At 36.8% G+C, this 14,399-nt stretch overlaps 1 protein-coding gene across 1 annotated transcript; it reads left to right on the forward strand.

Moving 5' to 3' along the window:
* The first annotated feature begins 1,103 nt into the window (after positions 1 to 1,103).
* LOC131968315 (class I histocompatibility antigen, F10 alpha chain-like) lies at positions 1,104 to 9,576 on the forward strand. The gene is made up of 5 exons (XM_059329137.1): positions 1,104 to 2,432; positions 5,332 to 5,598; positions 6,860 to 7,138; positions 7,652 to 7,954; positions 8,794 to 9,576. Exons 1-5 carry the CDS (start codon positions 2,375 to 2,377, stop codon positions 8,919 to 8,921), a joined length of 1,035 nt encoding a protein of 344 aa, XP_059185120.1. The 5' UTR covers positions 1,104 to 2,374; the 3' UTR covers positions 8,922 to 9,576.
* Positions 9,577 to 14,399: the final 4,823 nt, after the last annotated feature.

Consider the following 14,399-nt stretch of genomic DNA (forward strand, 5'->3'; position numbering starts at 1 on the left):
TGCCATATGTTGCCACCCTTCAAAAATTCCTGCCTCCCCATAAATATTCAGGGTCAGCTGAGAGAGAAGTCACTGCAGTGAAACAATCTGCCAGAGAAACATTCCTCAGTCTTTCCAACTACAACTTCCTTTTGAGTCTTTAGAGTCAGGTTCATGAATATCAGGTTATCTAAACTCTCTCTAACTTGCTTTTCCCTCCGTATCTCTCACTCCAAGATTAAACTTAAAATCCTGTTATACATCATAATCTGCACTCACTTTTATTTCTCCCATTGGACCTGCAGCTCGTCTCCTAAAGGGGCGTGGCAGTAACTGAACTCACCTGACAGGTACAGGGACTGAGAGGTCAGTGAGCCGTCTCGCTTGGTACCTGTCTCTGTTGACACACCTTTATTGAGAGATAAAGAAGTTCCTCATGTGGCATCTCCAGGTACGATCACCTTTTTAATCTTTGCTTCACTTTTCCAGTCAGCTCTGATTTTGTTCCTGCGCAGCTAAAACACGTCTTTATATTTATTTATTTATTTTAACTTCTACTTGGCCTTGATATGACTATTTGTTTGTAACTGAATAACACTGAATGCACCATATTCACAATGTTTGTACTGATTGTATAATCTTGTTTTTTCTGACAGTTAAACACTCCTTGAAGATTTTTATAACTGGATCTTCTGGTGATAAACTCAGGTATTGATCAGCAGAAAGAGGTTTGGTCAACCAGAGCTCAAGCCTCAAAGTAACAAATAATATAAATACTACAATGTCTAGATGAAAGATTTGACACAGATTGATTTTTGTGCAATAATCATTATTGTCTCAGTTGGAATAGTGAGAACAAAAGATCTAAGTTTCTTATTAAACCTTATTAAATTCTATAACTTTTCATAAAGTGCTTCAACAGCAATAAGAGAGGGTGGAAACAGAGAAACTATATGAAGCGCCAAAGCAAAATGAAAAGCAGGATCATGTGTTCAAACATCAACAGAGGTGTTCAGTTTCTGTTGTTTGAGCAGTTTTCAGCGTTCACAGCTTCAAATCAGCTCCGGAGCATTTATTCTGTAGGACAGAGCTGAGCTGATCTGATGCTTGTGTTTAAGAAGCTCTCTGACTCGCTTTCTGCTCCACTTTTATTTCTTTTCATTTCAAACTCCAACAATGAGGTGAAATATTGTTTCATGGAGACCACCTTGTGTTTTATTCTATTGTTTGTCCTGATAGTTGACCTGATGTGTGCCAACACCAGTGTTCAGGCCTGTAGTGGAGCTAAACTAAACACTTTAACATGCTGACATATTTCATAGAACAGCTCATTAGATAAGAACTTCAGAGGGGATTTAATATGTTCCCCTCCATCTCATTTAATAAGCAGATGGTTTGACTGCTCACATATCTGTTTAAAATAACAGATAAAGCCAGTCTGTAGATCAACTGCAGCTTTGAACCACTGGGGGCAGCACCTCACCTCATTTACTCACTATAACATCCAGGAAACCAAACTTGGATTTGTTGTTTGTTGTTGATATTTTTGATCAGGACTGTTTTAAATCCCAGGGCAGCCATACAGAACAAAAGAACAATAAGACACTACTGAATCCCCACAAACTGCTCAGTGTCTGGTCTGTAGCTGACAGTAACCTCTGACCTGACACAACATTTCTGCACATTTCATTAGTCTGCAAAACATTTTGACAAGATGTGAGCAGCAGAAAGAATAAAACTCCTTTAATATGTGAACAAAGTTGAGTGTCTCCCCGTCCTCTTACACAGGCTGAAGTAACATCATATACAGGAGCATCTCAAGAAATTAGAATATCATAGAAAGTTTATTTATGTCAGTAATTCAATTCAAAAAGGTGAAATAACACATTATATAGATCCATTACACACAGAATGAAACATTTCATGTCTTCATTTATTTAATTTATTCTAATTATAATGATTATGGCTTACATTTAATGAAGACCTGAAATTCAGTGTCTCAAATGTGAATATTGCAAAAAAAACAACAACATAAAAAGTCTGTTTAATGTGTAAATGTTGTCCTCTGAAAAGTCAGTCATCTATATGACTCAATACTTGGTTGGGACTGTTTGACTTGAACTACTGGAAATAGTCTTTTCTATGATATTGTCATTTATTGAGACGCACATATACTTTCACTTCTGTTCAAAACCTGTCTCAGCCTGTTTGACCTAGATACAAGTGACGTCATGCTCAGAATAAATTCCCATTGGCTCAGATGAAGGTTTGTTCAGCGTCACCTCTTGTTTTGTCCTCATTTCAACTCTGATTGTGGAGCAGGAAGGATGATCTCTGTTTCTCTCTTCAGACAAACACACAAAGCTTCACTCTGGTAAATCTTCAGACGGTCACAATGCAGATCTTTGCTGCTCTGGTTCTCCTGGGAACAGCCCTGCATGGCGCTGCACCAAGTGAGTTCACATTGTTTTGTTGCTTTATTGTGAAAGAAACAAAATGCTTCATGTCTTTCTATACTGTATTTATGAGTTTCAGCGTTTTAAGATTGTCTTTGATGTTTATTTCCTGGACTTCTGTGTACATTATAGAAATATTAAAAAGTAACAACCCATCATCTTAAAGTTGACGTTAGTAAATCCTGTCTGTTCACCTCATTGAATGATCCCTATAAACTTTAGTTGAACTTTTGTAAAGAGGGATAGTCAATACTCTAATCCTGAAAAGGGCACAAGTGTGTTTTCCTGAACTTTTATATCTTTTATTTGTGTCATTATTTTATATTATCAGGACCATTAAGACCGATACAGTCTGATCATGTTAATGTTAAAATGGAGCGCAACAACTACACCTGACTGCGGGGTGCGATTCTGGGCGGAGCTTATTGTCCGATGAGGTGGGTGGAGTCAAACTTTGAGGTGGGTGGAGTCAAACGTTGAGGTGGTGATGGAGTCTGTTAGATTTACTCAACGGCACCACTTATTGATGACAGTCGTGAAGCACACTTATTTTATTATTATTATTGGCCGCATATAAACAAATAAGGAACATATTTACATGTTATCAGAATTAAACATAAACACATATAAAACAAGATTAGATAAACTATTAGATAATGTAATAGCAGGAATACCACAGCAGGGAATTCTATGGATTTACAGCAGCAGAGAGGGATAGTGCAATAACAAGATGTCAGTAAAAATGTGAAATGACATTAGTTTGCTTCCTTTTTAAGTCTAATTTTGATTTCAAAATGTTTTACCTTTAGTGAAGTCTAGGAAAATATGGGTCGTTATTTATTTTGATAAATGTTATAACTTTATCTATCCTGATTTATAATGCTATTATACTGTATCATTTGTAACATTTTACTTCAAAACTACAAACTACAAAATTCTGTCAGACACACTGACAAGGTAAATGTGCTTTGTACATCAGGTTAAACCACTAAAGAGATCAAAGACTGAGGTGACTTTAACATCATCTTTATTGAACTGAACACAATTAAAATCAAAGCTAACATATTTACAAAATAACATAAATAACTGAATTAAAAATCACAGCCAAAAACCCCTCTATTTAACAACATGACACACCAATAAATTCAAAAATCACAGAAAATAAAAAGCTCTATTAAACAACATAAAAATTCCAAAAATCACAGCAAAAAAAAATCTTTACTACACAAAATAACACACCAATAAAAAAAAATCCCAGCTGATCAACAAGGCTTCACTGCTGCTCCTCAAAAGAGACAAAGACCTTGAGGTTTCTTAATATTATTATTATAAGAAACCTCATTATTTATTATTTGCCTCCACACAGAAAGCCTCATAGTCAGTCTTCAACTGAAATGAAAACAGGAAGGGTTCCACAAATCCTCTTCATCCATCATCCAACCGCCACTGGGTGTGATTGAGTGTCCGGGGTTGGGGCCACCGGGTGCAGGTGACAGGCTGATGCCGGGGTCGGGGCCACTAGATGGGGTTGAGGGTCCTGGTCCAGGGCCACTGGGTTTGGTTGAGGGGCCGAGGCCACTGGGTCGCCCTCCAATAAAACACTGATGTGTCTCTATATGTCAAAGAAAATAAGCAGACATAAATTACATGATACTTAAAAATGGATACATAAGCATTCACCATCTAAGCTGACATTTGTATATAATAACGTTACTATGTGTAAGTAATTTTAAATCAATTGGGATTACTGACAGCCCTGCTTGATTGAACTCCTATTGGCCGCTACAGTAATCACTGGTTTTTGCTTATGATTGGTCACATGGGTGGTCCAGTAATTTAGCTAGTTGTTCATTTTAATTTAACGTCTTACTTACTTCCAAACTACTACTTTCAAAATGTTTGCCGTGAAAAAGATGAGAGCACCGGAGATAAACAACTCAAGTACCCCTGAACCTCAAATGACTCCGCCCATCTCAACGTTTGACTCCACCCACCTCAACGTTTGACTCCACCCACCTTAACGTCCGTAGAGCTCCGCCCCGAATTGCACCCTGCAGTCGGGGGCTTCACGCATGCAACAGTCCAGGCCACATTTAGAATAATACATTTTAAATACAACATAATATGACTTTTGAACTTAAAGGTTCTCCTTATACAAGATATTAGTGTTTTACGGTTGTTTCTTATATAAAGTGTGTCGCTTTTATCCCGTCCGTGGCCGCGACTGAAATGTTTATTTTAAAAAAATAAATAAAAAACAACATAAAATGACTTTTAAACTAAATAGTTATTGTCCATAATTATATTTAGTGCTCTTTTTCAAGATATAAGTGTTTCATGGTCGTTTGTTATGTAAAGTGTGTCGCTGAAATGTTTATTTTCCTGTTGGAGTCTTCTCCATGAACACAAATGTGAAGTCATGTTGGGTCAAACCGTTTTGCTGAACAGTTAGTTTTTCTTATCACTTTATATCTTTTTGGTAGACTACATGGGACTGCTGTTTTTGAACTCGAGTCCATTATAATTCAGGGAAAAACAGGAGTACCATGTGTCCAAAGACCTACAAGGAGCATAATTAAGTGTTTGGTATCTTAATGAACTCAGAACAAGCTGAATATAAAAGTATATGTGCACATATGCAGTGAAAAAAAATCATAGTTTCTTTATTTTTATTTTTTTATCTGAAAAGTCAGTTGATATTGTTGTTTTCCTGCTTTGTTGGTACAATATTTGATATTGTTCACTAATGTATGTAAACACAATAACTTAGACTGTAACATGATATATTTACATCAATTATTAATTAATTAATTTCGGTGAGCAGGAAAATAAGATTGTTAAGTGATTTATAAACTGTGATATAAAAACTGAAATGATGACTTGTTTTTTCTTACAGTGACTCACTCTATGATGAATTTCATCACTGGATCGTCTCAAGTCCCAAACTTCCCAGAGTTTGTGGTTGTTGGTTTGGTTAATGAGATTGAGACAGATCACTATGATAGTAACAGCAGGAAATATGAACCCAAACAGGAGTGGATGATCAGAGCCACAGAAGATGATCCTCAGTACTGGCAGAGGAACACTGAGAATAGATTTGGTGACCAGCAGCTCTTCAAAGTCAACATTGAAGTTGTAAAGCAGCGCTTCAACCAAACTGGAGGTTTGTTGATGTTTCACTTTCTACTGATAAAATGTTGTTTATTGTGTTGTATATTTTTATATTTTCATCCTGTATTTTAGTACACAGATGTTAACACACACACACACACACCCCATTGTCAGATGAAAGTGTTTGACAGCTTTTCTTGACTGATACCCAGTCAGACACTGAGACTAGTGAATGCTGCTATACTACATGGATACAGTGTTTGTGTCCATCCCATAATAACCAGCAGAGATTATTAACACTTTATCTCCACTAGATTAGATCAGAGTAACTCTACTGAACTGCCCACAGAGAGTCGCTCCATAATAACTCTACTGCAGGAACCTGTTGATCTCAACAGTTTAACAACACACAGCTGATAGAGGAACATTACTGCCTGGTTTCTCAAAGTGTGGAGCCGGGACTGTAAAGGGGACACAGGCTGCTTCTGATGGGTCCTCATATGAGAGGAGGAGCGGTTTGTTTTAATAAAGCTGCTGACAGGACGACATAGTGAACGTCTCATTCAGATCAGAGGTTTAAAGAGTTTAACAGCTCCACTCTACCTACTAATACACAGTGTGTCCATCCCATAATATACCTTTATATGTTGTAGTAGGACAGATTATATTTGTTTATTTTACTTCACCACAGTGTGTGTAGGCCATAATATATGTATATAGTGCTGAAACAATTAGTCTATAAACTGTTTGGATGATCAACAGAACTCACATGTTTTGATAATCAAATAATTATTTAAGTCTTTTATTCAGCAAAAATATGAGCATGATCTACTTTTCTCTGTTTTATATCATTTTATGTTAAATACTGTTCAGTGTTGGTTTGATGAAAGAGCAATTAGAAGATTTCTCCTTTTGCTTCTGGAGGACTTCTGAGTGTCCTTTTTCATAATTTTCTGACATTTTACAGTGAAAACAATTAATGATTAATTGAATAATAGTCGTGATGGTCTCAGTGGAGACAGTGTGTCTCTGTGGTTAAAGAAAAGAGGATATGAAGTGTGTTAGGATGTCCCTCTGTTTCCCAGCAGTCTCTGCCTCTCTGTCTCTCTCTAAGACGTCCACACTGTCCAGATGATGGCTGGCTGTAAGTGGTTGTCATGGAGACAATAACAGCAGGAGGTGTAGATTCTGTGTCTGAGTGTCTGTGGATCAGTGTGTCTCTGTGGTAAAGATGTGATATCAGCTGGTGATAGATGACTGGGCTGTGATCTCACTCTGGTTTACTGCAGTGTCTCTGTCTCTCTGTCTCTCAGGTGTCCACATTTTCCAGGTGATGCAAGGCTGTGAATGGGATGATGAGACTGATGAGGTCAAAGGTTATGAACAGTATGCTTATGATGGAGAAGACTTCATCTCATATGACCTGAAGACAGAGACATGGGTCGCTCCAAAACAACAGGCTGTCATCAGCAAACACAAGTGGGATAATAATAAAGCTCTGATGGCTCAGAAGAAGCACTACTTCACCCAGATTTGTCCTGAGTGGCTGAAGAAGTATGTGAAGTTCGGGAGGAGCTCTCTGCTGAGAAAAGGTAGAGTCACATGACCTGATGTAGTTTAATGACCACGACAATGTTAATATGCCTTTTGTGTTTCCAACCATAAGTAACATTACAATAAATATAAAGCATACAGAGGCTGAATCTGTCTCAGTTTAAACACATTTCTTTTTCTCTCTCGTCTCTTTATTTCTCTGACTCAACACATTTATCCCCACTCGTCTGTCTCACACTCACTGTCCACTGCACTCTTTAATCTGTCTCACCTCTCTTCATCTGTTTCTTCCCTTCAGTCTCTGTTAGAGACTATGAAAGGGCAGAATATCACTTTGCCTTAGCGGGTTCAATATGAACGCCGTAAGGCGAAAAGTAGGCAAAGATCTTTCCAGCAACATAGTGGGACATTTGTGGGACGGCACTATGAAAGGGGCTTTCTTTTATCAATTAATGAGATGTATTTGCATTGTATACATACTGTATATATAGTGTATTAAGGTAGTGATAGTAATAAAGAACCTATAAACTGTGTTTCTCTTCTCTCTGCAGACCTTCCCTCAGTGTCTCTCCTCCAGAAGACTCCCTCCTCTCCAGTCAGCTGCCACGCTACAGGTTTCTACCCTGACGGAGCCATGATGTTCTGGAGGAAAGATGGAGAGGAGCTTCATGAGGACGTGGACCTCGGAGAGATCCTCCCCAACCACGATGGATCCTTCCAGATGAGTGTTGACCTGGACCTCTCATCAGTCAAACCTGAAGACTGGACCAGGTACGACTGTGTGTTTCAGCTGGTTGGTGTGAAGGAGCACATCTTCACCAGACTGGAAGAAGAAAAGATCAGGACCAACAGAGGTGAGACTTCTATCTGTCTTTGTTTTGTTTACAGTTTCTTCTATCTAGTTTTTTATATATCATTTTAAGACTTAGATCAGAAATCGTTCTGCTGTTCACTTGTCCTGTGAATAGTTTGAATGACACTAAAGTTAATCTTGAATCTCTCTTCTGCTTTAAGTATTAAACCAATACATTTACCCACTTCTGCACCCAGAATTATTACCACAGTTTGTTTTGTGTTGCCTGTCCAATGTTTGCTTCAGCTTAAGTTGAAATAAAAAATAAATAAATAATAATACAAAAATAATTTATCATCAATTTATTTATTTTTTAGGTTTTCATCACTTTTTGAAAGTCAATTAAAGTTTTGAAATCACATTAAAAATATATATAATCTACACATTTTTTTTAACCTTTTAATTTGTATCCACAGTTCAGAGAAAATACTATATAATAATCACTGTATTGACTGAACTACTGGCCAGTTTTAGAGGCTGAATAATGGAATAATTTAATAAATATATGAAAGAACGTATCTATCAGTAAATTAGTCAGAACCAAGTTTATTGGCCGAGGATGTTAACATTCAAAACGGAGTTTGTGTCAAAAACCCACATATGGGACAGAAACCAACACAGACATGCAGCTAAACAAAGACAACAAAGTTATAGACGAGAATGAACAAACAACAAATAGATACAGTAATTATATACAGATAAGAAGGGATAAATAATAACAATAGCAGAACAAACAATGTATTCAGGATTGTGTTCTGGTGGACAAACTGACGTTCTTCTCTTCTGACCTGCTTCACCTGTTCAGGTTGTGACTATTTCTTGTTGTTTTCTGCTCAACAGAGAAACCCACTGACAAGAACGGCATCATCATTGCTGCAGTCGTTCTTCCTCTCGTCCTCCTCCTCCTCCTCCTCGCTGTGATTGGATTCTTAGTTTACAGAAGAAGAATAACAGGAAGATGGTGTTAGAAGATACTCTGGCATTTGGCAGTTGTGACGACTAAAACCATGTGTGTGTTTTGTTTTTCAGCCAACTGTAAGTCATCTTCTGAAAACAACTCTGAGTTCTCTGAGAAACTGAATTCTGGAAAAGACAACCCTGAAGGCCAAACACACAACCCTGCACAAAGTGGGCTGCTTCAGGAGACATGAACTTTTCACACCTGCTGTTAAACAAAGACGCCTTCAACTTTGTGTAAAACAACCTTCTGTCATTGTTTCTTATTCAGCTTTTGTGACACAATCTAGCTTTGAAGAACATATTTGACTTTATACAGATTTTCCACAACAAAGTTTAGATTTTAATAAAAGTGTGAAGAGAAAGACACAGATTCTTTCAGAAACCTTCACATCAGCAGATCAGATAAAGTGTAATATTAAAAAGTCAAATATGAACCTGAAGAAAAACAGTGACACCAAGTCACTGAAACAGTGTTGAAAAAAAATGAAAACAAATAATTTGTTTAAAAAGCATATTAGCTAAATGCTTACAAAATGTTCACACTAGTTAATGAATCATGGATATTTGAGGTCTAAATGAAGCTGTAAATATGAGGCTTTGTGGAATTTTACTCTCCAAACCTCTATGGTAAATAAATCAGATTTTTATATATATATTTTCTATTTTCTCTTTAGGTTTATGGACACATTTTGCACTGTGTCTGTAGTGCACTATGGGACATTGAGCAGATATGGTTAATAAAACAGTGGTCATAAATATTATTTAAAAATATTTTGTAAAAACCTGTGTAATATTAACAAAGGATGGGTGGCGGGTAAACACACTTCCATTATTTAAGTTAAGTTATATAAATGAAGTTTATGTGAAATGTCTGATTCCCTGATGAGATTTATGAAACATTTTTGATTTGACCTCTGCAGAATTTCTCACATATGAGAACCATGGACGACTTTGTGTTTCATTCTGAAGTGAACAATCATTTCATTTGCTTTGAATCCTCAGAAATCCTTCTTTTGCAATCGAAAATATAATGCAAAGAAAAGGCCAAATGTCCAAACTTTTTTTTAAATGAGTGACATTTTCCTGGTTAGATAGATATAGATAGATAGATATACTTTATTTATATCTATCTATCTATATCTATATAATATATATATATATATATATATATAATATATAATCTTAACAGATTCAGCAGATGTGGTTTAACACAAACTGGTGGTGAGCATAAATATTAGACACAAGCCTGAAGTGGAAGGTGAGCTTCTCAAGGGTTTTAATATTTATAATGTTCCACTTAAACATGTTAAATCCAGAAACCCTGTGACAACACTGGACAACATGTGTAAGTTGTTGTGTGATGCTGGTGTCTCTGTGTGTCCTGTCATGTCCCGTACAACACTTCTAAACTCTGTCATGTTGTGGAGAAGATCTCTGATCTGTTTCACAAGGTTTTATGGAGAAGAAGCTCTTTTTCTTTAGTTTTATTTGGTGAACTGGATTCTGTTCTTCACTTAAAAAGTACACCAGTGTGTAAATCATCATGTAAAGATATGGTGTGTATAATATATAGAGCTATAAAATAAATGTTTCATCTGGATTTCTAGAATGTTTTGTTTTAATTTCCATCAAATAACTTTTCTTCGTTCATTGCTCTCAAAACTTCTTTTTATGGTTCATTTTTAATTGTCAGCTTTTGTCACGTGTCAATATAATATCAAGATAAAATTAATTGTGTAATGTTGATTTGTAAACTTTATTTCAATTTCTTTCAGATAACCTTTTTTCTTAAATTTAGCTTGTGTTTATCAGACGTTTTAATTAGTCAGTTTTTATCACGTTAGTAAAATAGAACACTGAAAGTTGTGAAACCTAAAGTGGGAAACTGTTTGTTTGATTTTCTTTCAAAGCTTCTTTTTATGACTCTTATTTATTTGTTTGAATCCGGCTCAGAGTCTTTTCCTGCAAGTCTCCCCCTTTCACTCTGTATCTCTCCCACTATTAAATAAAGCTGAAAAATGGACAAAAAATAGTGTTTGTGTGTTTGTGTTGTTGAGAACATTTCTGTTTAGAGTGTAACAGCCTCCATTTAACTACAACTTGTAATGATCAGGGTTTATATAATGAGTATTGTTCTTCTGAAAAAGACAACAGTTAAGAGTTATTATTTGTTGTTTGTTGGGGTTCAAAGTTTTACAGAATTCTTTTTCAGGACAACACTATGGTCTCAATCACTGGTAAAAAATCTTCAACAATTTGATGTTTGTCAAGACTTTTATTATTTCATCAGTATCTATTTGTAGCTCTGAATACTTTATTTAAGGGTTTTGTACCTCTTGGTTTTATTTTGAAATGTCCGTGTGGCTTCCAGTGTTATTGATCACAGCAGGTGCATCCAGGTTTTGACAGAAGCTGCAGCTAACTGGGAAATAGCCTGCTAATAATGTGTAGCTGGTAAATATGATGTGTTGTTGATGTTTACCACACTGTTAGGCAGTTTGGAGAATGTGATATGAAATGAGAGTGTTATTTAGCGCTCACGGTTAGCGCCGTTAGCATGCTGGGCTAACTCCATTGGCATTCCGGGCTAGCGCTTAGCTAGGTCTTGCTAGCATTTAGCTATTAATGTTAGCTGCTAATGTTAGCTGTGTTTAAGCTTTTGATCTGCTGTGTTTACTGCAATTCATTACTTTATTCATAAGAAGACATTTATTGACTATAGTTTAAAAAGTCAATGTTTTGTTTATTGTAAAAATGAAAATAGCTATTTAAGTTACAATTTCATTAATATTATTATATGTAACCTGTTATATGTGGTTTAATCATTTCAGGTTTATGACCTGTGGTCATTTTGTGATAAAATAAAGGAAGACCAAGGATAACAGGAGTTATTGCTTCAGAGTGCTTCCTGTCAAGCCTTTTCGGAGGGCTGAATTTAGAAAATCTGAACAATGTTAAAAGTATAAATAATGGCCCCATTTAGAAGAAAATACAAGATAAAGAATCGTATGATTTGGGGCGGGGCTACCTTTGATTGACAGGTCACTAACAAGACGAGCCGTCATCAGAGAGAAGCAGAACAATGCGTATCCATGGTAACGTGGCAATAAAGTTATATTTAACAGTTTGGTCTCATAACTTTGACCCTTTAACTGTATTTTCACTTAATGACAGTTTATTTGAACGTTTTGTTCATTAAAAATGTCTTGTTCAGCGTTTGGTTGGACTAACAGACTCTCCAATGAGTCGCTGTTCATTTTTCTGAGGTAAGAGGGAGGCATAAAAGAAAGCCTTGCCCCCCCTGCTGCAACCCCAGCTGGCAGCAACGAATTAAAAGAAAAGTTACGTCCGATTCGACATTTACCAGCGCGAGTTTCCAATGTCCGACTGCAGTAAATGCAGCACGAGTTAACGTCAGAGCGGCCGGCAAGAGACTGATTTGTTTTGAAAACTGAGTGGCGCGAAGCGAGGGAGCCAGGAGTCGCGAGGAGAGAAGAGACGGCGGGAAAGAGGTAAAAACTGATTAACTATCTATCAAGAAATTAAATTATAATGGAAGCACAGTGCTAGCATAGTTGTGATTATGGTTTTGTGATGATAAAAATCTGGTTGGAGAAAGTTATTTTGTTAACTATACATGTAATGTTAGCTAGGTCTGATCTTAGTTATGTGTGTAAATTAGGCTACAAACGCTAATATTGATTAAAAGTTACTTTGAATTTTACAGAAACGAAGAGGAAAGGTAGCATACGTAGTTTTTTCTCACCAAAGAGAAAGATGAAAGAAATAGAAAATGAACAACTGAGCAATGTAGACGGAGAAGATGAGGTGGAAGGAGAGAAAAGATGAAGATGAGGTGGAAGGAGAGAGAAAAGATGAAGATGAGGTGGAAGGAGAGAGAGAAGATGAAGATGAGGTGGAAGGAGAGAGAGAAGATGAAGATGAGGTGGAAGGAGAGAGAGAAGGGCAACAGAAAAGTGACAGAGAAAGAATACAAGGCCAAGGCGACCAGGGACGTTTTGCTATAAGCTGTATTTAAGAGACATTGCTTAGACTTCTTCAAATAAATATAAATATTCATGTTTGCTTATATATGAGTAATTGGGGAAACTTGTCAGTGTGAAAGTGTGATGAGATGGGGACAGAGTTTTAATATTTTCTGAAGTGTATTTTAGATCTATTGCTCAGATTAAATTCCAAAATTTAAGAAAATAACCTAAAAATACTCTCCCAGGCTAAAATGTTAGTGTGTGTTAAACACAGTCTGATGGTTATAACTTATCAATGACAGTTCCAAATTGATTATGTTTTACTCGTCAATATATTGTATAATTAGTTCAGATGTAATGCAGTTTAAATTTTTCCTCCTCTCCATCTTCTAGACATATCCAAGTCCAGGTGTGAGGTGCCAGTGTGAGAGAGTTTCCCTAAGACCCTCCAGGGAGGAGCCAGGAGAAGCTTCAGCAGCGACTGGTACAAATCTCACCCCTGGTTAGAATACTCTCACTCAAAAGATGCGACTTATTGTTTTGCTTGTAGGCATTTTTCACTCCCCGATGCTCCAAGGACTGTTTTCACCTCATTCAAGGGTTATCGTAACTGGAAAAAGGCTGCAATGAAAGACAGTGGTTTCTGTTCTCATACCAGATCTGAAGGTTATGTAAAAAGACTGAGGGACAAACTGGGAGAATGTGTGTTCTGAGTGAACAGTAACAGCGTTGTCCAGAACCGTGTTTGAGTGCCTTGACCCATTTATTTCCAGTGTATTGATGCTCACCTTAGTACAGCTCAGTTCAATGGTCTTCATGGGTAAGTTTTTCTTTTGATAGTTTCTTCTTGTCAAAAACTGTTTGCTTCCCCTCTCACATATCTGCCACTCAACACCTGTGTCTTACCTTAATGCCTTTCCTGTGATAATGCCCCACCTACAGTAGTGTTACCATACTTCTATCTCCTATTAAGTGAGATCACATTGTATGGTCACGTATTCCTAATATGAACTGTTTCACATGAAACCTCAAATGCAACACATTGATTGCATGAGATTAAGTTTGTCTGTATGAGTTTGTAAATGGCAGCCCGTGCCCTTTTGTAGTGTGTACATACTATTTGTCATCAAACAGTGATAACTGATTAAATTCAGTATATATATGTCTGCCATATGTTGCCACCCTTCAAAAATTCCTGCCTCCCCATAAATATTCAGGCTCAGCTGTGAGAGAAGTCACTGCAGTGAAACAATCTGCCAGAGAAACATTCCTCAGTCTTTCCAACTACAACTTCCTTTTGAGTCTTTAGAGTCAGGTTCATGAATATCAGTTTATCTAAACTCTGTCTAACTTGCTTTTCCCTCCGTATCTCTCACTCCAAGATTAAACTTAAAATCCTGTTATACATCATAATCTGCACTCACTTTTATTCCTCCCATTGGACCTGCAGCTCGTCTCCTAAAGGGGCGTGGCAGTAACTGAACTCACCTGACAGGT

Source organism: Centropristis striata, chromosome 3, assembly GCF_030273125.1.
Source record: "Centropristis striata isolate RG_2023a ecotype Rhode Island chromosome 3, C.striata_1.0, whole genome shotgun sequence".
Lineage (NCBI taxonomy): Eukaryota > Metazoa > Chordata > Actinopteri > Perciformes > Serranidae > Centropristis > Centropristis striata.